Source organism: Poromitra crassiceps (assembly GCF_964638095.1).
Source record: "Poromitra crassiceps genome assembly, chromosome: 3".
Classification (NCBI taxonomy): Eukaryota; Metazoa; Chordata; class Actinopteri; order Beryciformes; family Melamphaidae; genus Poromitra; species Poromitra crassiceps.
Window position 1 is genome coordinate 17,523,690 of NC_139625.1, and position 27,111 is coordinate 17,550,800.

At 45.4% G+C, this 27,111-nt stretch overlaps 1 protein-coding gene across 1 annotated transcript in view; it reads right to left on the bottom strand.

Moving 5' to 3' along the window:
• Window positions 1-8,483, bottom strand: part of LOC310772941 (interleukin-1 receptor accessory protein-like 1) — a gene marked incomplete at both ends in the record, with an annotated part of 502,589 nt that extends 494,106 nt beyond the window's left edge. The window contains one exon of the mRNA XM_083632894.1: window positions 8,402-8,483. Coding sequence (XP_083489020.1) covers window positions 8,402-8,483 — 82 coding nt within the window. The remainder of the gene's footprint in view (window positions 1-8,401) is intronic.
• Between the last annotated feature and the right edge of the window lie 18,628 nt (window positions 8,484-27,111).

Genomic DNA, 27,111 nt, shown 5'->3' on the forward strand with positions numbered 1-27,111 from the left:
TTGACCAAGGGAAGATGAACCGTGTGTGTGTGTGTGTGTGTGTGTGTGTGTGTGTGTGTGTGAGTGTGTGTGAGAAAGAGAGAGAGAGAGAGAGCTTAAATTTCAGCTTTCAGTCTGCAATTTTGGTTGACTTTTTGTTTCAAAAGATTCTTGGATATTTTAAAATAGGTTTGTTTAATTGAATGAAGGCTCTAGATCAGAGGCGTTTATCGCTGACAACTACAAGTGGCATGTAGTCAATCCGATGGGAATCCTACATTAATACTAACAAAGTTGTGCCAATATTGGTTCAGCTAGAAGTGTCTTATTAGTCTCGGCTCCCAGACAATTGATTTCTTCGCCTACCAAACGTCTGGGAACTTGTCAAAAATAGCAGTTTGAACGGTGGCCAGAACAGCCGCTAACAAACCTACAGTACGCCTCTTTGTCAAGTTACTGGACATGACGCTACCCCCCCCCCCCCCCCACACACACACACACACACACGTTATCCTCCGTAGTGAAACAAACTGGAGACACAGCGAATCACTATGTAACACAGAGAGAGCTTTTTAAAACAAACCGGAGACACAGCGAATCACTATGTAACACAGAGAGACAACATCGAAAATTGATGTCCCAGGCAACGTTAGCCTACATTATTTGATTGTTTTATCCGTTTACAAGCACACGACTTCTGCATGTCCCCGCCCCTTCTGCATGTCCCCGCCCCTTCTGCATGTCCCCGCCCCTTCTGCATGTCCCCGCCCCTTCTGCATGTCCCCGCCCCTTCTGCATGTCACCGCCCCTTCTGCACAAAGGGCAGTCGAAAACACCCTGGATTGGTTCTGCTACACAGTTTTTTAAAACTCTCTACTCGTTTCGACTCAGCTTTAACAACAAAAGCCGGGAGAAACAAGAAGGTTTTCAGTGTTGAGCGATGCAGATAGAGACTGAGTCTAGTCTTACATGCTGTAGGCTACTGACACAATGGAAAGCGTCTGTACTCTTTTGTCGGTTCTCTCGTAAAAGAGAAGAGGACTAGCCCGAGTTCTTGCTGACAGCTTGCTGCCATATTTAACGTCCTTTAATATCAATTACAAAGTCAAGTGGCTCGCCCTAATTGAATTTGTGCTGTGCGCTGACGTCCCCTGTTAGGAATCACTGTCTGGTCCAATTAAGACGGCCCTTATTATTGGCCAAATTGTGAGTAGCCCCATTAACGTGCAGGAACATTCCATCCCTTAGCTGACGTATTAATCTTGACATCCTCCCTGAGTTTGAGTTGGGATGTGTGAGGAGGACTGTAAATTTAATTGACTGTCAGGATGTCCTTGATGCTTCCTGCAAGAGCAGAACGAAGAAGTAGGAGAAGAGAGGAAAAGAATTATAAATATATAATACACATATTCATACAGTATGGCGAGGGGTGAGATGTTGTGTGCTTGCAGCAGTACATAAATATACAGGGAGAGACGAATGATGAGCAGTTGGTCTCTAATGGGAACCAAGGTCTTGTTGCGGTGGCTTGCTTTATTTACAGCTACTCTTCGTCAGAGTGACAAGCCAGGCCCTCGGACCATCCTTATAGAAACCAGAGAGGCAGGGAGGGATGTTGTGTTGCATTTCTGAATGGAAACATGTCTTGTATGCATGAGCAGGAGAACGATACATTCAGAGTGAGTGCATGTTACGGGTAATATATTGATACATTCAGAGTGAGGGCATGTTATGGGTAATATATTGATACATTCAGAGTGAGTGCATGTTATGGGTAATATATCGATACATTCAGAGTGAGTGCATGTTATGGGTAATATATTGATACATTCAGAGTGAGTACATGTTATGGGTAATATATTGATACATTCAGAGTGAGGGCATGTTATGGGTAATATATTGATACATTCAGAGTGAGGGCATGTTATGGGTAATATATTGATACATTCAGAGTGAGTGCATGTTATGGGTAATATATCGATACATTCAGAGTGAGGGCATGTTATGGGTAATATATTGATACATTCAGAGTGAGTGCATGTTATGGGTAATATATTGATACATTCAGAGTGAGTGCATGTTATGGGTAATATATTGATACATTCAGAGTGAGGGCATGTTATGGGTAATATATCGATACATTCAGAGTGAGGGCATGTTATGGGTAATATATCGATACATTCAGAGTGAGGGCATGTTATGGGTAATATATTGATACATTCAGAGTGAGTGCATGTTATGGGTAATATATTGATACATTCAGAGTGAGGGCATGTTATGGGTAATATATCGATACATTCAGAGTGAGTGCATGTTATGGGTAATATATTGATACATTCAGAGTGAGTGCATGTTATGGGTAATATATTGATACATTCAGAGTGAGGGCATGTTATGGGTAATATATCGATACATTCAGAGTGAGGGCATGTTATGGGTAATATATCGATACATTCAGAGTGAGTACATGTTATGGGTAATATATTGATACATTCAGAGTGAGTACATGTTATGGATAATATATAGCTGGAATTACTGAGATGGTGAAAAGGTAAGCATCATTTGTCTGGGGGCTCATCAATGTCTTGCTAAGAAATGGGGACTAATGACTGTACAGCAGAGGGGAGGATAGAGGGTAAATTTGTCTCCATCACTGTCAAGAAATATGCTTGTGGATCTACAACTGTCATCAGTGTTCACTGGGGGGGGACATCTGTTCACAGTTTTGTTAAGGGGTGACTTTTAATGAATATTAAATAGGCCGATATTTGTCTTGCGCTGCCACAACTGTGACTCAGATGTTGCCACGTGGCCTACCCGTTGTTTTGGTACACAAAGACGGCGAATGCTAATTTACCAAAGCTTGCCGATTTTGAAAATCAATAGCAAGGTACAGCACAGAGAAAGACGGCTGACATGAGAATGTTCAAAATCCATAGGGAGCGACTGCCAATGCTATATGTCCGTAGGCAAGGTAATGGTGTATGGTCGACAGTAATGCTGCCGCCTGCTTTACCTCATTCAATATGGGCCATGACAAACAGGCACTGTAAACAATAGGCCATGATGGCATTCGTACCTTCTGAATCAAATGAGTGGTCAGTAGAATCATGACCAAATGGTAATAGGTCTTAGTAGACATGTGTCCTGTAGAAGTCATTTGAGGATTGTTATGAATGCAATTGCATGGGGTTCAACTAAATATCAAAGTTGAAAAGGCACATTTTTGTCATGTTTTCTCCCCAACTGTACTTGGACAATTCCCCCTGCTGTCCCGTTTGTTGCTCCACCCCCTGGGAGTTGTCGCGCATGCTTCCTCCGATACATGTACAGTCACCAGCTGCTTCTTTTCACGAGACAGCGAGGAGTTTCACCTGCAGGACGTAGCGCGTGGGAGGATCACGCTATTCCTTCCCAGTTCCCTTCCCCTCTTCAGGCGCCCCGATCGAACAGAGGAGGCACTGGTGCAGCGAACCGGGACACCTACCCTTAATCAGGCTTCCCACCACGCAGACACGGCCAATCGTACCTGTACGGACGACCGACCAAGCCTGCAGGTGACACGGGGGCACGAACCTGCAACCCTCGGGTATGGTAGGCAGCGAATCTACTGCTATTCTATTTCTTCCGTTTTGTATTCAGTTCTAATGCACACTCATTGTAATCCATGTTCGGAGCAGAGAAAGGAATACATGCATAAGCTTTAAAGTTATTACTTCAGGAGAGGCCGAGGTAGAACCTCGTGTGAACCCTTAAGTCTGTATCTCATCATGCCAGCGCACAGCCAGAGGATTCTGGTCCATTCAGTTCACTGCCAAGTAAGCAAATAGGCACTTTGAGGGATTTCTCACACAGCTTTTCACAGCGGCTATTGTAGTGTACAGCCGAAGCCGCCAACAAGGGAGTTGATTGTGTGTTAGACAATAACACCGTCACCATCCATTTTCACACTGCAGGAATATTGTTAAATAACCAAAGATAGCAAATTGACTAGAACTGCATCTCCAATGTCTCGACAGCTCACTCCAATCGGGGGTGGACCTAAATTCACGTTTGATTTATTACATTCAAAATTAGATAGAAACCGCAATTAATTTACTCATAATAGGCAATTCACGATCCCTTTTTGCTAATAAGTTGGACATGACAACCTCCTCATATCAAAAGTTGTTCAGTCTTCGAGTCTGGCAGTAATGCTCTGTAGTGATTTATAATGATAGAGTATACAATGTAGGTATAATGCTATGGAGGTCCTCTACTATTTTATAGTGTACTAGTCCGTGGTACTTATTATGCTAACAGGTGGAAACCCATTAAACTATTATCCAACACGGCGATTTCTCTTTTATTTAGAAGGGGTTTTGGTGAGCCCCACCGCTCCTTTCCAGCGGTGTTGAAATCCCGAGGTTCCACTCGTACAGCTGCGTACATTCATACCTAGAAAACTGCCAAGTACACCCGCGGTCTCCTACTGCTGGTCACTGAGCAGCTCCAATGGAGCAATTCATTGTTACTGTAAGGGTCCCGCTGAAGGGCAACTTGCAGTAGCCTGGTTGCTGAAGGAGGGCAGAGTGTCACTCCTTCAATTTTCCCACAGATGTTCCCAGCTGCTCCACTTTCTGCTCACAAGCCCACTTCTCTCCCCTTTAGACCGCCGCCGTCATACCAAATCTATCATACTGTGATGCTGAAAAACACCCAAGACAAACGACAAAGAAGACTGAATTACAAGCAACTGGGTGATGAAATCCTCCTTATACTGTAATAACGGCATTGCAGAAACACCGGTTATTTGGGATGTACGTTGCATGCGTTTTGTTTTTGGTGGTGTATTTTGCTTATTCTCACAGATAACAAAGATAGACGACATGATATTTCCAGTGCAGCAACACTGGAGTTTGACAACGGAAAAATGTTTAAGCCGTCTCAAAAATCAATGGTAAGCATCAGGTTTTTGTGTCAGTCCCTCAGAATCAAATAACGGTTCCTAACTACCGTAGATCATTTTGCAGCTACATTCACCAATCATAGAGGGAGAAATCCATTGCAGAGGAAAAGAGACTGATTTCTTCACCCACAGCAGCATCAATAGATCAGAAATGAGGAGGACGGGGGCTTATCATATGGCGGCAAATATGATGATATTCGGCAAATATCGCAATATTGAATATAATTGAAAATCGGCCCAAACCTATCACTATTGCTCTCTCCACTTAGATGTCGGGGGTTGTCAAAAGGCATTCTGGGAAATGTAGGAAATCACTAACTGACGTGTAGAAGTAGACGAGGCAGGTTGAGGGGAAAGTGGGTACACCCAAAAAAAAGTACATTTGAATTCATCGCAAAATAACTCCCGGAATGAGTTGCACATCACAGATTCATGATATATACACCAGCGTTAAGCCTTTAGATTGTTCCTTTAACATCTAAACCTGATGTGCTGTATTAAGCAAAAATAGACATAATTATTCTGTTCGCCCAACCGTTCAGGCCGGATCAGCATTCTAACAAAAGAGGAACGGCAGCTGAGGACAAATGAATACGTTCTCCCTGCATATGCATGCTGAGGATTAGTATGACAGATATGCTGTTACGTGCGTTGTATGTTTTCATAGCGTTCCGCCCCGTGTACGAATGCAGACAAAGCATTACTCAAAGACGGCTGTTTTGAATTTAATCATCTACAGATAATAGCGGCGCACATGCGGCGCACATGCGGCACTGCGCAGCCAGGGGGTTCCGGTGTTTGTGTTTGTGCGAGTCCAGAGAGCGACAGAGAGAGAGAGAGATTCGTTGTCCCTGAGGGACTCAATCAAGTCATCATTTAATTTCCTGTAATGGGCTCTAACACTTAGAGGTTTGATTGTCGACAGTAAATTGTTTTTGACAAAGGTGCAAACAAAACACACCGCCTGCAGGGGTTTGGAGCTGCCCAGTTTGCCACGTCTTTACGGTTGTTTAACGGATATAATCAGCAAAAAATGTTGTACAGTTTGGGCTGAACTACGTTCTTGAGGATTCGCAGCTGTAGATGGAAAGAGGGATCGTCCGGATTATTCGACGCGCGGGGCCGTATGAGATATTTAACGACGTCGAGATTGCGGTCGGTGCATTCCAGGTTTGGAGAGTAGTACAAACAAAGCAATTGTACTGCTGCTGTGTGAACAGTGCTAGCAGCAAATGATATTTTAGCCACCTAAAAGAAGGCCCACTTAAACTAATCTCAGTTTAAGTGTACGCTATAGTAACGACATTTTCAGCACTTTACCTGGCCGTCAAACAGCCTTTGCTTTGGCACTACATCGTCTCAACCGTAGCACTTCCGTATTCCTCCTTCCTACGCATGCCCCCTCTATTACGCCGCAGATCTCTGTTTGGGTCAGAAATGTGCCGTTGCGTCGTAATAAAAGCACATACTTTTAGGTAAATACTTATAGCTGCATGCAACAAAACGAGTCAACAAAGGAACCCCCGAACTTGCAACGAGAAAAGATCCCAGCATGCTCTGATCACCTTTGAAAGCCCGGGCCGCTCACCCTCCCAACCTGCTTCTTTTCCTTCCATACAAAATCAAAGCGTTGCAATTGAAAAAACGTGCCTCCCGATAAAGCCGTGCGATCTCAAAGAGAAGGAACAAAGGACGGGGGTTTGGCTTGGACGGGCTGTTCATTTATCAGCGGACACATTTCAAATCCTCGCCCCAGGCAATGGCTCGTGAAGCATCCTAGGAGAAAGCCTGTAGGGACTTCTGCTGGAAGAGCAGCAAGCCCTTTGATGAGCCGTGGGCCATTCCTGCACCTGTGCCTAATATGCATGGGTGAAGATCCTGATGCCAGCTGCCTCTGGATAATGGAAGGAAGAAAAAAAAAACAGACTGGCAAAATATCTCGTTTGTGTTCCATCATGTCAGCCATTGTACATGTCCTTCCAGTCCGCATCTATCCCCTTGTGCTGCAGACTTTTCCCGAATAGTTCTTCTTGGAGCCGGAGAGAGAGTGCAGCAAAAAAAAAAAAAAAAAAAAAGCCAGATGGATTTCCCTACAATGGTTACAGTTGGACTTTTTCCATTACGGTGGACTCTCCATTATGTTAAAATACTGTAGCATGGGCACGGCCAATTAGAGAGTAATTGAGAAGTCACTAAAACAGCTAATTGTCTTCACTCTGAGAGAGAGGGGATTTAAGCTAAACAGATAATGAAGACAAAAGAGATGATTCAAAACACCAACCCTGCACACTAATAGACTGTCCGAGTACCTTGTGCGGAAGCTATGCCTCACCGCTGTCATGTACACAGTTTATCTGTGATATGATTCAGAGGCGGGCCTACATTGCAAACATTGCAAGAGTAAACAACTGTCACTGAGTTCTGATAATCCTTCTGCAAAGGATTAAAACAAGATTACGCCACACAATTGATCTGCGAAGACCAACAGCGACATTTTCCAACAGTGACTACCGTCTCTCGTCAAAGGATACGATCGCTGGTTTTAATGCACTGCTTACTAACAAATCCTCAAATAACTTAATAAGATGGCTGTAAAGACGTAGATGTCAGGAAAGTAGTTCCATAGCACCGAAAATAGTTCTTGACGTAATGAAGGATCAGTTCCCATTGGAATATGATTTGGTAATAACTAAAACAGCCTGACTTTTCGTGTTAACAGTTAGCTTTTTTCTTTTTTGCAACTACAGTATGTACTTTGTGAGCTGTGTTTCAACTGTGTTTAGCTTACAATCAACCCTTTTCACTGTGGCCATTTTTGTCGAAAAGGCAGGGTAAACACAGGTGCAAGCAGAACACTAACGAGGGTTTCAAACTTCCAGTTATGGAAGTTGGAAACCCTCATTAGTGTTCTGCTTGCACCTGTGTTGGTCCTGCCTTTTCGATACAAAATAGCCACTGTGAAAAGGGTCCATTGGAGCCAATGACTTCCGGGTCGCCGGCTAAAAACGGTAGGTGGGAAGTCAGAAAGTAACAGGAGTAGAGCAAGCGAATTGTTGACTGTTATTTTCATAGGATTTGTTGACGCAGGTAAGCAACGCATTAAAAAAAACACCAGCCTTCTCCTTTAACTGAACCTTCAATTGGATCGCCGAGTGTTTAGACTTGCACCGCGAGCTGGGCTCAAACACAATGTGTGCCTTCAGGCAAAGAAGAGCCTTGCTAATCACAAGTCGTTGTAGATTGTTCCGGGGGAATCGAACGTCCCTAACAATTAGTGTACCGAAGAGAAGAATGCACCATGCTCGCACAGACATCCTGCAAAATGTTTTTAGCTGCGAATGTGTGGGTGAAATAAGATACTTTTAGCATCAATGCGTGTTTTCCCCACATTGCTTTCAGATACCATTCCCATAGAACGGAGAGGGTAGTGAGTTCCAATACAATTTAAGTCCAGGATGAAAAGCCACGACTTACCTGAGCCTCTCTTTGACACCACCTTCAGGCACTGGACCACGACGCCATACAGCAGGATCAGGAAAGGAATGGGAGCTTTCATTTTTTTTGGTACCGGTCCTGCAAGGAGAGGAAAGGAAAGTTGCAGTCATTATTTCACAGCGAGGCGAGCTGCGAATGCGCTGAATGAGTCTAAAAGACTCAAATAAATCAAGGATAATGATTTGGGGGATGGTGCCAGTTCAGTGTGCTCGGACCAGAGCTCAAACATAAAACCACAAGCGCGGGTTGTGAGCCAATATCTATGGGAGCTGCTTTTTACAAAGACCTGCTGGTGAAGCATTTTTTTTTAATTTAGCACGCCTATGTGCAAACCACATTCTCCACACCTGTTTATTTATTTATTTTAGATAATTTTTTCTTGATTCCCCCCCCCCCCTTATTCGGATAGGACAGTAGGCAGACAGGAAAGGTGGGGAGAGAGAGAGGGGATGACATGCAGCAAAGGACCTCGGGTCGGATTCGAACCTGCATCGGCCGCACAAAGGACCAAGCAGCCTCTGTCATACCAGGTGAGCACCTCCACACCTTCTGTGTGATTGTGCCTTATTGAGACCAGTGGCTGTTCAGAGACCGACAGTATAATCAGGGCCACACCGTTGATGATACAAACGATGCTCTGTCATCTACCAGCAACACTAATCCAACCGCTCCAAAACGTCCGTGACCCTGACAATCAATTCCTTCAATCCTGCCAACAGCACTGTTTCGGGCAGCTGTTTGAGGTTGTGGAAAACATTTTCCAGCATCAGATACCCACACTACCAAAAGAACACCCCCCCCGCCCCCCAATATTTTATTTTCAAAACAACACATTTGATTTGGAATAGTATGGGCAGTATTTCTCCCATAAGAGTGATTTTAACCAACATTTTAAGATTCATGTTAGGCTATTGTCACCCTAATCAAATGCACTGTGACTGGTATAGATTAGGCAATGTTTAGGGACAATTTGTGAGCAAACATGTTTTTAATAGATTATTTAGTAGATTATTGAGCTTTGCATTCAGAGCTTTCAAAAGTAAATTACATATTGGTTGTCAGTTAATTTTTCTGTTTGTTTCTGGTCAAACTCTTTCTGAGCTAACGACTGCAAACCTTTAAGCCTACGATGCAGTGCAGTGGCAATTCAGTTTCATGGGCACCACAGCCGCTCCCAGCAGCCACACCCCCCCCCTAGCCACTCCCCCTAGCCACCCTCTACTAGCCATTAGCCACTCCCCCTACCACCTTCCTATCCCATTCCCTAGCTACGACCCCGCTTCCCTAGCCCCGCCCCCTTCATTAAACTCACGAAGTGAGTGAGTGTCCTGACCTTGCCGTCTTCTGACCCTGGTGGGGCCTGCTGGCCCAGCGCTGTGGGGGAAATGGGTTCTGCTGCAGGGTGGGAATTACATGGCCTCCGTTGCCCCTCCCTCTGGCCGTGATGCCCTGAGATCCCCAAGGCCACCTTGGCAGTGCCCTGCTACCAGCCTGCTACTGTCATTGCTTTAAAAGCATCAGTGGTCTAAGGTTAATGTAGCCTGCCCTATGCAAAGGATGTGTAAATGGCTCATTTTAACACACAAAAATCTCCCTTCACGATGTCAACAGAGCAATTGCCTTTGTGCCCTGGCATGTGGCCTTGCTTGCTTGTGCCCTAAAAAAAACGGCGACGCCGAAGGCCAGATGGCCTTGCCCGTGAAATGAGGAAATTCCCACCCTGCTCTGACTGCTGTAAAATGAAATGATTTTGTGGTGTTTGTTTGGTCACATTTTGCCGGCCCAGTCAGTCACACAACATATTCTTTGATTATACTTTTGCTCCTTTGATTCAAAATGTTATTCGAGGATAAACCCCTTGAGATGCACCGTCTCCTCATCCTTAATCCCCTCCATGCAAGACAGCCATTTTGTTTTGCCAACTAATTCCTGCGTCGCTGCTAACCGGCAAAAAAAAGTGCCACATCTCTCCTCCTCCGCTGGCTGAGAAAGTTGCCCCGCATGCATCAGGGCTACAAGAGCGCCTCCATTGGCATTTGAGTCACGACAAAGATGCTTCACATCAGATTCCACAAAGCTGCGTCAGAAGGCTTTTAGAGGGGAAACCCTGCAAAGACACAATGAGCCTTGAGACAGTCACATAGAGGCATGCAAAGCTGGCGAGCAGCCAAAGATGGCGACATTGCCGTTTTTTCCCCGTCGTCAAAGGGGCTATTGTGTCGTCGGCGCTGGCTCACTGCGAGCAATGTCACCTCGGAAAAAGCTACACGCCACCACACACAAATCTTATCTTTTTAATTAGTTTTCCATGTCGGGGGTGCGAGTCTGCAACATTAGCACAAAAGCTACGGCCCCTTTTTATTTGGTTTAAACAAGCAGAAATGAATGAATCGCCATTTCTGCTCAGTAGCACCTACAGCTCCGAGTGAGATCCCGGATTTCTCCACATCAAAGCGAATGCATATTAACCATGAAAAGGTTAGAAGAAGAAAAAAACGTGTGCTCATGATGCACGGTCATTATAATTATATATATATATATATATGAATGCATATTACCATTGAAAAGGTGAAAAAGGTGTGCTCGTGATGCATGGTCATTAATTTTGTTGATACAGAGGAGTGCTTCTCATTATAGCAGGAATATAGAATATAGAAATATGATGCCTTAGTGTGTGTGTGTGTGTGTGTGTGTGTGTGTGTGTGTGTGTGATACTGATGAGCAAGTAAGTCTTGTGTTGGGGAGAGCGATCATACTTCTGCAGCATGTGTGTATAGACAGAGCAATCATTATGGATTAAGGGATTAAATATATTAAAGAATTACAAGTGAAAACAAAGCATGCTGCTCTGCTGTAAGCTAGTGCGCAGCCGTTGAGAGGAAAATGCATCCAGAAGCCAGGCTTCACTGAGTGGTTTCCAAGGACACTGATCTCTCCGTTCTTTCTCTCTGTCTCTCGTCAAGGTTACCGAGAAGCGTATTTGCCGGTTTTATACTCTGCTTAATAGAGAAGCTATAGGGGTGGTGTGGTGTCCAGGTAGTGCAGTGGTAGATTCCCTGCCTACCAACGCGAAGGTCACAGGTTCGAGCCCCCGTGTTACCCACAGCTTATTGGTCTGCCTTCCATACAGCCACAATTGGCCGTGTGTGCAGGTGGGAAGCCGAAATTAATGGGTATCTGTCCTGGTCGCTGAACTAGCGCCTCCTCTGGTCAGTCAGGGCGCCTGATCGGGGGGGAGGTGGGGGGAATACCGTGATCCTCCCACGCGCTATGTCCTGCTCCTCGCTGTCAGGTGAAAAGAAGCGGCTGGCGACTGCACATGTATCCGAGGAAGCAGTGTGCTAGGGGAGCTCTACAGTGCAACTAGTACAATTGGGGAGAAAATGGGGGAAATCCATAACAGAGAGATATAGGGTGCAAAGGTATAGGCTCGAATCACTCAAATTACAATTTCACTCTCCTTTTCTGCTGGATTTGCAAACAATCTGTATTATGGATTGCATAAAAGAAAATGGCCACCAGTTTGATGAAGACACTGCTGCTTGCCACTCAAGGGCCTTTTAAAAAGGTCAGACACTCAATGTGTTACCAATAATCATAAGTAGCATGTTAATCTGTTACTGCCACTATATCTTCATACCATTGACAGTATTAAGTGAAAGATTCAGGATAGCTGTGTAATTGTCAGAGATATGATGAGGGACACAATAAAGCAGGATAAAGCCAGAAACAGTGATCTGCCTTTAACAAATGAACGGGGGAGTCGTAGTCGTATGGCCCGAAGATTATGAAATCTTGGAGAGAGAGGAAACAACAACAACAAAAACATCCTCCCTGAAAGCTTGATCCTGCCGATCATCTGGTAGCAAACCACTCTTCAAAAGGAAGCAAAGCAAAGTTGTCAGTCGCCTTTCATTCTCGGAGGGTTTCCTCCTCAAGCATCCTCTCTCTCCCCCTCCCTGACAGGGTTTCCTCCTCACTGGATCCATCCAGAATTCAATTACTTTCCAGGAAGGTTGGGCCAAAGAGAAATGGGGCAGTCTCAACACTCTCAGGGCCCTGAGTTAGCCCTGAGGAATGCATCTCCCTCTCACGACTTCACACACACACACAAACAATTTCAGCAATCGAGGACTGAGGCTTTACTCCAGCTTGCCAGATATGGAGATGAGGATTTAAACACATTTGCTCAATTCAACTCTCTTCCTCGCTCACGCATGCCGGCTCCATGGCTACGTTCACACCGCAGGCCTTCACGCTCAATTCTGAACTGCTCATAATCGGTTTGGTTTTCTTTCGTTTGTTATGAGTGTCATTATATAGGATTAGGATGTAGCTTTGGCTCTGAAATTTGAGGTCAAGGCGGGAAGAAGCAAGAACTGCAGTTCCTCGAATGGCCACTTGAGGCTGGCTCCAAAAGTGAGTCATTCCCCATTCATCCCCATGTTAAAATGCAGGAGTTTACAGCAGATATAAACGAGGGCCATATGATTTTCCCCCCACAATTAGATTACATTTTTTCAAAATTGTGGGTTTGTTTGTTTGTTTTTCACTTTAATTTTCATTTAGGGCTTAGGATCAATATTTTATTGTTTTTTTTGTTATTGTTTTTTCCATTTTGCGGAAATTATATGGCCCTAAATAAACATCTTTACAGCCTGGTACAAAAAATGATTTTGGCCTCTATTCATAGCTTTCAAGGGGCGTTACGTAAGTACAAGGAACGCCCATTCTGGCGGTCAAAACTCAAAACAACAATGGCGCTGAACACTGACCAGACGCAGCTCCAGCAAAAAGCGGGCTTTTTTCCACCAGTTTCCAGTCAGGAATATTTAGACCATCTATCAAGCGTTGAAAAAGAACGATATCTAAACAAACTGCACGTTTTGGGCACTTCAAACAAACCGAACTATCGTTAACGTTACTGTCCAACACATGGCAGTTCGGAGAAATTGTTTCACAACAAACTGCGTGCGGAGTGCGGACTCGTTTTTATAATGTTGTGGAGAGAGAGCACAGCCCTCGTCGCGTGTGAAGAGAGAGGGAGAACGGGTGAGACAGAAGCAAACTATTTTTTGCAGATCTCAAAAGCAGGTAAACCACTGTGGGATTAGTGAGACTATTGCTAAAAGAGAAGATACTGTAGTGATGCCTGTGCTGTCGTCCGCTCAAACAGTACTTAGCAGTACTGTTTGACCGTCAGGTGGGCGTTCCCGGCAGCACGTAACGCCCCTTGAAAGCTATGAATAGCTAATGTCACCACTCATAACAACTGCACGAATTTGTATAAACTAACCCGTTTATACAGTCTGGCTGAAAAAAGAAGTCCAATTGGTAGGGCTGGCATGGATCAGAAAACCCACGGTTCGGGTCACGGATTATCCGTGATCCGTGCCAGCCCTACCAATTGTATAGAAGTAAATTGGAAAATGACCCAACTTCTCTCTTGATTTATTACCAAAGTGTTTAACTTTGCTAATGAGTTTATTGTCTCAAACACGACTTTCAAGTCTTCTTCAATTTGTTCATTTTGTAAATTATGGTACCATTTAGAGTAAAATAGACAATAAAGGGGAGTAGCGGACTAGGTTTTGTGGAGATTGACAGGTCGTCAGTCCAGTGTAGGGATGTCACGATACCAGAAATGTAGTAGTCGATGCCGATACCAGTGAAATTCCACGATACTCGATTCTTTTCGATACCACGGTAAAAATAAAAACAAAGCGATAAATCCCATGTAGTTCAACATACACTCCTTTATTAGAACCATTTCTTCAGTATTTAAAACAAACAATACTGTGTGCGCTACAGATCAGTTGTGCAGGCATAGAATTGCTTCTCTTTGAAATGCTGGGTGATGAGGTTTCTAGTTTCAGTGTAGAGTTTGGGGATCTCTGTGTACATGAAGTAATTCCTACATGGTAGCTCATATCTGGGGTTGAACTTTTCAAGCATTTTCTGGAATCCATGCTTTTCTACGGTGTAGATAGGAACTTTGTCCATGCATATGAATTCAGCAACTGTCCTATCTAATTTCCTTGCTTCATGTGAGTCATGGTCATATTTTTTGAGCTTCAGAAAAGCCTCCATTTATTGTTGGCTGTTGCTGCTGCTGTGGCTGTTGCTGGCTTTGCCCTGGCCCGGCCCTGTCCTCCTGGTCCAAGTCCTCCTCTGGCTCATACTGTGAAAGAAAATATATATTTAATTTAGTAGGTACAGCTTAATGACTATAAACACAACACACACACACACACACACACACACACACACACACACACACAGTGCAAGCAGTAGTTTACTGACATGGAGTGGTCGTGACATTTAAAACGTTTTTTTAATCGTTTTTTTTGACAGAGTGAACGGTAGCCTATTACAACCGCACACACACACACACACACACACACACACACACACACACCTAAACAGCAATGCCAGCCTTCCTTCTCAAACAAAACGTTTGATAACTTATTATTTCAGGGTTGTTTAACGTTACCTTAGGTAACGTTATTAATAGATGGGCAATGACAACACGTTAACACGTTGTCAAGTTACGTACGTAACTTGACAACGTGGTTACGTTGAAATGAAACGCACTCACCTTGAAATCTTATTATTTCAGGGTTGTTTAACGTTACCTTAGGTAACGTTATTAATAGATGGGCAATGACAACACGTGTTAACAACACGTTGTCAAGTTACGTTACGTTGAAATGAAACGCACTCACCTTGAAATCTTTGTAGAGGTCTGGATGTCGGTCTTTTAGATTCTTCGCTAAGTTGGATGTGTTCCCCCCTTTCGTCTGGAAACTGCGCCGGCAGCGTTACAGGTTTATCGGGTTCAATTATTAATCCATGCTCATCAGCCTCGAATCCAAAGTACTTCCATACCAGACTTTTGGTGTTTTTCTTGCCAACTAATGGAGGGGCAGCTGTCACTGCAGTTGTTGAAGAAGCAGATGCGGGTGCCTCCGCCATGTTGCATGTTGTTCTCCTGTGTGTAGTGTGTGGGTATGTAGTCACGTGTTCACGGCTGCGAGTCAAAAAAAAAAAAAAAAGGTTGCCAGATAACTGCTGATTTACAGCCCAAAAACAACACAAATGAAGCAACCAGATTTGCCTCCTCGGTTCCCGTCGGTACTTTGGGTATTGGAGGAAAGCGAGTACCGTCACGTTTTCAGAATGTTGGTATCGACTTGGCACCGAAGTATCGGTTCTCATGACATCCCTAGTCCAGTGATCACGGACCAATAGCAGGTAGCGCTGCAGCTCTTCTCGTCCAAATATGGTCACTTCTGGCTCCAACAAAACCAAGATGGCGACGGTCACAATGCGAAACTCGAGGCTTCAAATCAGGAGTCCAGAAACCAATGGGTGACGTCCATATGTTTTTATACAGTCTATGGATGCAAGCCACATCTGATAGCAGCATCAACTGACAGCGATGTTTAAGACACGTACACTCAGTGAGAACAACAAGACACCACAGCTGTTGTTGCACCTACTTGTTTGGAACACATTTCAGTTCCGGTATGTGCCTTTGAGTTCTGATTGAATTGAGGCATCGCCAACTCGGCTATGATGCCTCCTTCCGGCTGTTGAGTTTTCCATGTGAACGCTGGCTCAGCCAAGCTGCCGTGGGCACCAAAAATATGACAACTGTGAATGACGTAAGATTACTTTAAATTCTCATGGCAACGCTGACCAATTCCTATTTGAGTGATATTTGGGTCATATGCCTCTGGATGCAACTTTGTAGCACATTGGAATTGGGGGGGGCAGCTTTTTTTTTTTTTTTTTTTTTGCTGTTCACACTGACCAGAAAACATCAGATCTCAAAGTAAAAAGAGAATTGGGACACTGCACTGCTGCACTGACCCTCTCTCCATCTCTCACTCTCCCTCCCGCGTCTCTGCCCTCTTCCTCTCCCTCTTGGAAAAATGTACAGTATATGTACTCTGCTTGGTGAGTTATTAACATTTCTATTTGTGGGGAACACTTTTAAGCCCTTACACAGTTGGCTGACATGCACGCACGGACGCACGCACGCACACACACACACACACACACACACACACACACACACACACACACACACACACGAGTCTGTGATCTCCACGCTGAATTATTCCATTTTACATTATCTAATAACCCCACATCTGCAAGCCTCTATGTTCTTGATGTGCACAGAGGAAGTGAGGGGGAAGAAGTTGTATGTTCTTGATGTGCACAGAGGAAGTGAGGGGGAAGAGGTTGTATGTTCTTGGCTTGCACAGAGGAAGTGAGGGGGAAGAGGTTGTATGTTCTTGATGTGCACAGAGGAAGTGAGGGGGAAGAGGTTGTATGTTCTTGATGTGCACAGAGGAAGTGAGGGGGAAGAGGTTGTATGTTCTTGATGTGCACAGAGGAAGTGAGGGGGAAGAGGTTGTATGTTCTTGATGTGCACAGAGGAAGTGAGGGGGAAGAGGTTGTATGTTCTTGACGTGCACAGAGGAAGTGAGGGGGAAGAGGTTGTATGTTCTTGGCTTGCACAGAGGAAGTGAGGGGGAAGAGGTTGTATGTTCTTGATGTGCACAGAGGAAGTGAGGGGGGAGAGGTTGTATGTTCTTGGCGTGCACAGAGGAAGTGAGGGGGAAGAGGTTGTATGTTCTTGGCTTGCACAGAGGAAGTGAGGGGGAAGAGGTTGTATGTTCTTGATGTGCACAGAGGAAGTGAGGGGGAAGAGGTTGTATGTTCTTGACATGCACAGAGGGAGTGAGGGGGTAAATGGTAAATGGTAAATGGCCTGCATTTATATAGCGCTTTTATCCAAAGCGCTTTACAATCAGTAGATAGTCTACATTCACCCATTCATACACCGATGGCGGCAGGCTGCCACGCAGGGTGCCTACACACCATCGGGAGCAAGGAGGGTTAAGTGTCTTGCCCAAGGACACAGCAACGGCAGCTGGGAGGGAGCGGGGATCGAACTGCCAACCCTTGCGTCATTGGCCGACCCGCTCTACCTCCTGAGCTAAAGCCGGAAGAGGTTGTCTGTTCTTGGCGTGCACAGAGGAAGTGAGGGGGAAGAGGTTGTATGTTCTTGGCTTGCACAGAGGAAGTGAGGGGGAAGAGGTTGTATGTTCTTGATGTGTACAGAGGAAGTGAGGGAGAAGAGGTTGTATGTTCTTGACGTGCACAGAGGAAGTGAGGGGGAAGAGGTTGTATGTTCTTGGCGTGCACAGAGGAAGTGAGGGGGAAGAGGTTGTATGTTCTTGGCGTGCACAGAGGAAGTGAGGGAGAAGAGGTTGTATGTTCTTGATGTGTACAGAGGAAGTGAGGGGGAAGAGGTTGTATGTTCTTGATGTGTACAGAGGAAGTGAGGGAGAAGAGGTTGTATGTCCTTGGCGTGCACAGAGGAAGTGAAGAGGTTGCTTCTGCGATGCAATACACTTCTCTGAGCATGCACAACATGCTAAAATGTCTTCAAATAAACGTCTAACCTCTGCAGTAGCCGGAAACCCTGGATGCGGTTAATTAATTCGCAGCAACAGTCAAATCAAAGCTGAATCTGTCAAGTGCAGTCAGTGTCTATGGACACTGAAATCCACTTTACTTACTTTAAACACAGAATGTACAATATGTGGTGCAACAGTAGCTGTGTAATTATTGATTGCTAGAAATTGCTAGAAATTTGTCTCAGCATGCTCAGGATAAAAGCACAGGACAAGAAATTTTGGCAGACATGATACCGCGTCAAGCATACCCAGATTCCCACAGCAGCCATCTTACATTCTCACCACACTCACAATGGGGAACTCTACCCAGAAGATGGGCATATAATTTAGATGAAACTAGTTTTCAGGGCGTCCGTGTCGTGCAGCGGGAGATTCCCTGCCTACCAACACGAGGGTCGCAGGTTCGAGCCCCCGCGTTACCTCCGGCTTGGTTGGGCATCCATACAGGCAAAATTGGCCGTGTCTGCGGGTGGGAAGCCGGATTAAGGGTATGTGTCCTGGTCGCTGCACTAGCGCCACCTCTGGTGGGTCGGTGTTCCTGTTCGGGGGAGGGGAACTGGGGGAAATAGCGTGATCCTCCCACCTAATACGTCCTGCCGGTGGCCGTTTAAATAATAGTGTTCAACTTCAACACAGTGATGACAGACCTAAGAGTCAGCAACCTCAACAACAGCAACTAAACTGCTTGAATTTAGCAGGGAAGCTAGCTAGTTAGCTACTAGCTAGTAGCTACCTTGGCTATAGTGGGACAAATCAAGTCTATTGAAATGAACAAATGACCAAACTGGTCATGTAATTAACCAGCGTGTTGTTTCTATATGACCGCACTAACTGCCTTATTGGACCTGAGAAGGACTTTAGTGAGCTGGACGTGTTAGAAGGGGCTCTCTATACATATAAATTTAGATAGATATAGATATATATTTTTGGGCTTGGGAGTCGAGAGCCACCAGTCAAGTTGACAAAATCCACTTTTAATGAATTCTGTGGATATAGATAGGCCTACAGTCTCACATACACATGCACACAAATGCCCGGTATACTATGTGTGTATGTGCGTGCACGCACACACAGTGTGTGGTGTGTGTATGTGCGCGCGCGCGCACACACACACACACACACACACACAGCCATTGCAGTCATGTCAAATTCTCAGTCCCATTCCCTGAGCTGCCTCCTAACCAGCTTCTTCATCCTGCCTGGCTGTCAGAGAAATAAGCATGGCATTAAATGAAGGAACGGAGCTCTCTCATTGGATATTCCAGGCCAGGGCCAAGGCGAACGGAGCTCTCTCATTGGATATTCCAGGCCAGGGCCAAGGGGACCAAGGGAGAGCCCGGTTGAGCTCTGAGAGGAAGGGGTGAAAGGGGCAGAGGCGATGAATGAATGCTGGGAAACGGAGAAGAAGAGCGGGCAAGGAGAGGGCAACCACAAGAGGCATTGCATAAATACAGTACAGAGAGGGAGGAGGAGTGAAGTCAACAGGAAATAACACAGTAACGGAGTCGCCTTCATGCTAGCAGATTCTCATCTATACCATCCAAATGCCAGGATGTTACAGTACTAATGTTGTTAAATCATGTGTATTCAACCCTGAAATTCATGGGACGTCAGAAAAAAAGCATATCAGAATAAAACAGTTGCAACTTGAGGGCACTCGGTAGAGTGCGTACCTGCGCCAACCTTTGAACAAAGTTTAGCGGTGTTACGTGAATCCGTTTGGAACGTAGGCGCCTTATTGTGATTGGCCACGGCCATTATCACACCCCCTTTTGGCTATAGTGGGCGTGGAAAGTTAATCAGTTCCTCCTTGCTCCATGAACACCCTTTCTACAAAGTTTCATGGGGTTATGTGAATCCATTTGGAAGTCAGGTGCCTTTCTGTGACTGAACACACCCATTCCCACTTTTGGCCAGTGGGCGTGGAAAGTCGATCAGTTCCAAGTTGGCCCATGACCTGCTTTTCTGCCAAGTGTCGTGGAAATCCGGACTGCGATGGGATTTAAAAGATTTCGAGGTTCTACGCAGCAAACTTTAGTGTTAACAAGTGTTGATTTTTCAGTGAAAATTATTCTGAGTTGACAAAGAGGAGTGTGTTTGTTCGTTCACTCGTTGAGCTGATGTCTCTGATGCAGCCACTCCAAACTATCTAGCCTCCATGTAAAAGTATTAGATTAACTCTGTAATACTGTAAACACTGGCACAGTGTCGTGCGTCCTGCTGGCTCACCTGGTAGCACGCGTAAGACGGAGGCTCGGCCCTTCGTGCGGCCGACGCGGGTTCGAATCCGACCCGAGGTCCTTTTTCCGCATGTCATCCCGTCTCTCTCCCCCCACCTTTCCAGTCTGCCTACTGTCCTGTCTAATAAAGGTAAAAATGCCCAAAAAATAATCTAAAAAAAAACACTGGCACAGTGTTGATTTGGACACTTGCAGAGTTACATTAATATTGAGGATTGTGCTGTGTAGCTTCATCTCAGATCTCATAACAGACTTTGGATGCTGCTTCCTGAAAGGACGCTATCAGCCTCAAAACAGACTGCTTTTGTAAATAGGATAAGAAATCCATTTCTCAGATGATGCCAAACATAGAGCATTCCGTAGGACTGCACCGAGGTTTTGGCAGTTGAATTATTCAAGCAACACGGCTCTCTTTATAATATTGCCATCACCAATGCGGAGCAGCCGCTGTGCATGAAAGTGGAGGGGGGGGGGGGAACCTGGCTCGTTCAGCAGGGGCGTTTCCAGGGAGTGACCAGGGGTGGCGCTGGGCACCCCTGAAATCTATCTAATTGGCCACCCCAAAATTCTGAGGATGCTGGTACCTGACTGACATTACTGTCCTTCAGAGGCTCTAGCAGGCTCGTTTTTAAAGCTACAGTGAAGATACTGATATCATATGAAACTAGAAGAGTTAAGGCAACCTAGCTGGTTGGGAAGGGGGGTAAATAATGCTCCAAAGTTAGGCTAAATTTTGGTGAGGGAAAACCTGTCTACATCCTTCCTAAATGTAAATGCTGCACTCAGTGCCACCCTTGCTTGAGTCTGTGCCCCACCTGGGCCACCCCGGTCCAAATGTCCTGGACCTGGACACGCCACGCCAAGATGACGTCTTGATGCTGCTGATCTGTTTTGGATTATCTCTTAAAATGACACCACTTTTCAGTACTTTTCTTCCATCTGCTGTGTAAGAAGCCCTGCATTAGATCCCCCCCCCTCCCCAATTGTACTTGGCCAATTCCCCCTGCTGTCCCAGTTTGTTGCTCCACCCCCTCTGCTGATCTGGGGAGAGTTGTAGACTAGCACATGCTTCCTCCCATACATGTGCAGTCGCCAGCCTCTTCTTTTCACCTGACAGCGAGGTGTTTCACCGGCAGGACATAGCACGAGGGAAGATCACGCTATCCCCCCACCCCCAGTCCCCCGAACAGGCTCCCCGACCGACCAAAAGAGGCAGTGCAGCGTGGAGGACACATACCCTTACAGCCCGAACACACCAGACGTCTATCCTACGCTGAAGCAACGCAGAAGCAACGCAGAAGCAACGCTGAAGCAACGCTGAAGCAACGCTGAAGCAACGCAGCACGGAGGCACTTTCATTCAAGATTCAAGATTCAAGATTCAAGATTCAAGATTCAAGATTTTTATTGTCACTCCATGGTACAAGTATCACGTGTGAAATTCTTGTGCTGTGGACTCCGTTTACGACATAGTACAAATAGGCAACAAGCAATGAGCAATAGGCAATAAGAAATAGGCATCAATAAGCAATACTAAGCAGCAATAGGCAATGAGGCAGAATAGCGATAAGACAAGTCAGTGGCATATTCATTGCACATAGGTGCACATGTTATGTGCATACGTTAGACATGTTCAGACATTTTAATTCGACGTATTTGACATGCAGTGCAAATAGCATGTACCTTATTAAACATACAATTAAACATTAGGCATTGTGCATACGTTAGACGTGTTCAGACATTTTAAATTCGACGTAATTGACATACAGGTGCAAATAGCATGTACCTTGTTAGACATACAATTAAACATTAGGCATACATAATGGTAGCAGCTGCAGTACGGTACGGTACGACTACTACACTATTTGTGTATGTTAAGGAGTCTCGTGGCCTGCGGGAAGAAACTGTTCCTCAAGCGATTTGTGCGTGCTTTTGGAACCCTGTATCTCCTCCCTGAGGGTAGCAGGGAGAACAGGCTGTTGTGGGGATGGTTTGTGTCTTTGATGATCTTCAGGGACCTCCTGAGGCACCGCTGGTTATACAGTTCGTGCAGTTCTGGCAACTCGTCTCCTGTTACGTGCTGGGCCGCGCGCCTCACCCTCCGTAGCGCCCTGCGGTCCATGGTGGTACAGTTCCCGTACCAGGCGGTGAAGCAGCCAGTCAGCAGGCTTTCAATGGTGCCTCTGTAGAAGTCCCTGAGGATTTCTTTCCTTAGCCCAAACTTCTTCAGGCGCCTGAGTCCGTGTATTCGCTGTTGGGCCTTTTTGACAACAGTGGCGGTGTGGCCGGCCCAGGTCAGGTCCTGGTGGATGTTGACTCCCAGGTACTTGAAGCTGTCCACCCTTTCCACCACTGTGCCGTTGATGGTGATTGGGGGGTGTGTGCCCCCCCCTCTCCTGTAGTCCACAATGATCTCCTTGGTCTTGGAGACGTTCAGAGAGAGGTGGTTGTCTTGGCACCATTGTTCCAGGACCCTCACCTCCTCTCTGTAGGCCGTCTCGTCGCCCCCCGAGATCAGCCCCACGACTGCTGTGTCGTCTGCAAACTTCACGATGGTGTTTGAAGTTTGAGTCGCCATGCAGTCGTGGGTGTAGAGGTCGTACCAGAAGGGGCTGGAGACGCACCCCTGGGGCGCTCCTATGCTGATGGTCAGCGGGGAGGAGGTGAGGTTGCCCACCCTCACCACCTGGCGGCGGTCTGTCAGGAAGTCCAGGATCCAGTCGCACATCGCTGTGTTTAGTCCCAGGTCCCTGAGTTTGCTTACCAGCCTGGAGGGTACTATGGTGTTGAATGCTGAGCTGTAGTCCACGAACAGCATTCTCACATAGGTGTCCTTCCCCTCCAGGTGGGACATTTCGGCGTCCTTGCTAGCAGGGAAGACCGATCACTCCACCCACAGCGCGTTGCACGCGAAGCGACGCTGCACGCGTGCTGGAGCGATAGTTTTGGCGTCTGGTCAATTCTTCTGGTCTATTTTTCACGTGAGCCGCGAGCAGTACGCGAGCAACCAGGCATGAAGTCAATGCAAGTTGTGAGCGGGGGCAGGGCAGCGCGGGGCAAAACAGAGGTGAGGCTTGGAGCAAAACAGAGTGCTTCTGGTGTGAATGGAAAGGCTCCTGCCCGACGCTTCTGTGAAGCATATTGCTTCAGCGCTGCTTCAGGTATGAACCCAGGGTTAATCCGGCTTCCCACCCGCAGACACGGCCAACACGGCCTGTATGGATGCCCGACCAACCGGTGGTAAGTAACACGGGGGCTTGAACCTGTGACCCTCCTCATGTTGGTAGGCAGGGAATCTACTGCTGCACTACCCGGGCGCTCAGAAGCCCTGTGTTGTTTGACTTGGAAAAGCTCTTTCTTGTTGGCTTCTGGAAGTCTGCAGTCAGGGGAGCGTCTGAAGTCAAGTGCGTGTCTTGTTTGCCTTGATCAGTGCTGCAGATGTCAATGAAAGCAGCGAGCACAGTCAGGGTTCGAAAGTTCACCTGGAGTGGAGGCATCCTTTCTGGGCTGAGCGGCACCTCTCTTGTGCCTTGGGACTATTTGAAGTCTCACAGTAGTGCTGCCATGTCTAACTATTCACCTTACAGTATGTAGCCCCGCCCACTTGAGCCATTGTGTCACGACTTCCTGTTCGAAACGCCGGCTGTTTTACCTGCTCAAACTAGCCTGACTCACCTGGTCAAATGGTCAGACTAGGTTTATGAGTCTCTCTTCTACATAAGGTGAATAGCAGCAGCAGAGTATTTCAGCATGACAAGTCATCAAAGGCGGAGACTTCCAGTTGCAATGATGAGAAAAGACGACATGTCTTTGTTTATCTCTCTCACACGCTCTACGTGACAACTAAATCTAAATCTGTAAAACTGATCAGCTGCAGAACCAACAAGAGTCTCCACGTTCTACCTATAATAACGCTGTACTGCAAACCTAACCTCCAGGACTGCAGTAGCTGGGTATGTGAGAGAGAGAAATAAGTACTCATTGTTAGGCAGCATCAAAGTGTGGGTTGTTCAAGGCAGCATGACCTTAAACTATTTGAAAAAGCTGCATACAGTCCATTTTAAATAATTCATTATTATAACATGATAAAGCTGCATACAGTCCATTTTAATTCATTATTATAACATGATAAAGCTACATACAGTCCATTTTAATTCGTTATATAACATGATAAAGAAGCATTCCTTTGAACACCTCTTTCTTTGTTATTAAAGGAGGCAGGATGGTCCAACTTCCATTGGGCAGGTTACAGGGGAAACACAAAGAAGAGAAAGCATAGATATACAGTAACAAAGAAGCATAACGTCCGTTTGCTTGCTAGCCCAGTGGTTCTCAAAGTGGGGTCTGGGGAGGGACCCCCAGGGTTCCAGGGGGTCCCCAGCAAAAAAGGGAATACTTGTGTGGTGGCCCTTCAGAAACCCTTCACATGGTGAAAATTTGACATTTTGATTTTTTTTCCCCCATGAATTAGAAACTCTCCCATATAACTTTTTGAATGACTGAGATAGCTCTCTCAGATAAAAAGTTATGAGTATTTTTTATTTGTTATGTGTCTAAAAGTAAAACGTGAGAGAAATGGCTTTAAACATTCCACACACCATTGTATTTTCTACAGTGGCATTCCACCAAAACCATAAAAATAAATACTTTTGTTTTATGAAAATAATTATTCACCGTGATGTACTTTTGACATTTAGATTTTTTTTTATATTTTAATAAATTAGAAACTCTCCCATATAACTTTTTGAACGACTGAGATAGCTCTCTCAGATAAAAAAAAAAGTTATGAGTATTTTAATGTTATGTGTCTAAAAGTAAAATGTGAGATAAATAAACATTCCACAACATTGTATTTTCTACAGTGGCATTCCACCAAAACGTTAAAAATAAATACTTTGCCTTTTGTTTTATGAAAATAATTATTCACCGTTATGTACTATGGAGACAAGAGTAACCATATCACTTAGGGGGGTACGGTGGTGCAGTGGTAAGCGCTGTCGCCTCACAGCTCGAAGGTCCTGGGTTCGATTCCCACCTGGGACGCTGTGAACGCTGAAGGAATGCGTGCCCAGGAATGCGTGCCCGTCCGCATGTCCTCGGGTGCCCACCGCCCGGGTGGGGTCGTCAAAAGGGCCTTTCTGTGTGGAGTTTGCATGTTCTCCCCGTGCCTCCCGGGGGTTTCCTTCATATAGGAACCCCCTTCACCAAAAACATGCAATATCCTGGTTGCTGATGTGGTTCCTCCTCTGGTCGTGAAGGGCACCTGTTCGGAGGGAGGGGAACTCATTCGAATAGCGTGATCCTCCCACGTGCTATGTCGTACCGGTGAAGCTTCCCCTGTCAGGTGAAAAGAAGCGGCTGGCTAACTGCCCATGTCTCGGAGGAAGCATGGAGCCAGTTTTTGGCTCTCCCCAGATCGGCAGAGGGTGGAGCAGCAACCAGGATAAATATAAATTAGCACTAATGGGGGATAAAAATGGGATAAAAAATCGGGGAAAAAATATATATATATAAAAAAAAGGGTAACCATATCACTCAAAATACCTGCAAAACTTGTTTTCGACCTACCTCATTAGCAACAATGTGCAGCAGTGAAGGGTGAAGGGTTTCTTTCTGCAGGCCACCACACACTTTATTTGGACTATTCCATCCATAAGTAACACAATGAGCAACACAACACAACATCATGTATGACTATTTTGGTCATGCACTTTCTGCAATAAAGCAAAAAATCGTATCAGATGGGGGACCCTGGGAGAAAATATGATCAAATGTGGTCTAATTTGTGTCCGTTTAGACTAGAGGTCATTGATTGAAAAGGTTGGAGAAGCACTGACTGTGCTAGCCCATAGAAATGGACTAAATAGAAGCCATGACAATTCCACTAGCCTGCCAAATCACTTCAGCTGAATATAATGTCTTGCCTGCAGGGCAAAACCAGAGGCTGATTTAAAGTGGGAATCAAAGGGGATTGTCAGATTATCAACACTAACACTATCCCTAACCCAAGTTAATAAATGTCTCCCCTCAAGCAACTATAATGATTAAGGCGCCTCCCATACATCCGTCTTGCTGAATTTAACAAATCAGAACAACCGAACAACCGGCGTGATCCAAAAGCAGAGCAAACTCACTATCCAGCCAGCAGCCACAGAGCCAAATCAAGTGAAGCCTTCATATAAATAATGATAACAGTCCATCCAACAGCCAACGTACTTGTGATTTGGTGTGTGAATGTCATGTACCGCTTGAAATTACACTACTATGATGGATACACAAAACACTCAACCGTACAGTAATGGCAAGATGACAAGTGACAATCATTTGAAAATGTTTAATGGATGTGGTTCTTGGTCTGCTGGATTTAAAGATGGCATGGCAAGTCAAGTAACACAAGAGAAGAGCACTTTATATGTGCGGTCAAAGAATTCATAGCCATCACAAGAGTAGACAGTCGACACTAGGGGTGGGAATCACGATACTTGGCCCTCGATAACGATGGTATCACAATACAACGATTCTGCGATAATCGATACATTGCAAGAAATGTCATCTACGATACATCACGATATCTGTGTAACTGAAGAGGAGAAAATACCCGTAAAAAGGAATAACGCAGGAATTATGTATTTATTCATAGAATTGGCATGAAACAATGTACAACAAAGTGTACATTGGCACACACTGGTATAATATTACTGAAATCCTATTGGTAATAATAAGTTATATTACTGAGTTACTGCTAAAAGTAATATACATGTAATATGTTACTTTTGTAATGAGTCACCCCCAACACTGATCACGATATCGATATTTTGTCCCACCCCTAGTAGACACACACACACGCACACCTCAACGCGCAAGCTGTTTGTCTTCTCTCCACCTGTTCTCCATAAAATGTTCTTTGCATGTCTGAATGCCAAGCAGCCCTGCAACCAAAAATAAACTGAAGTGCT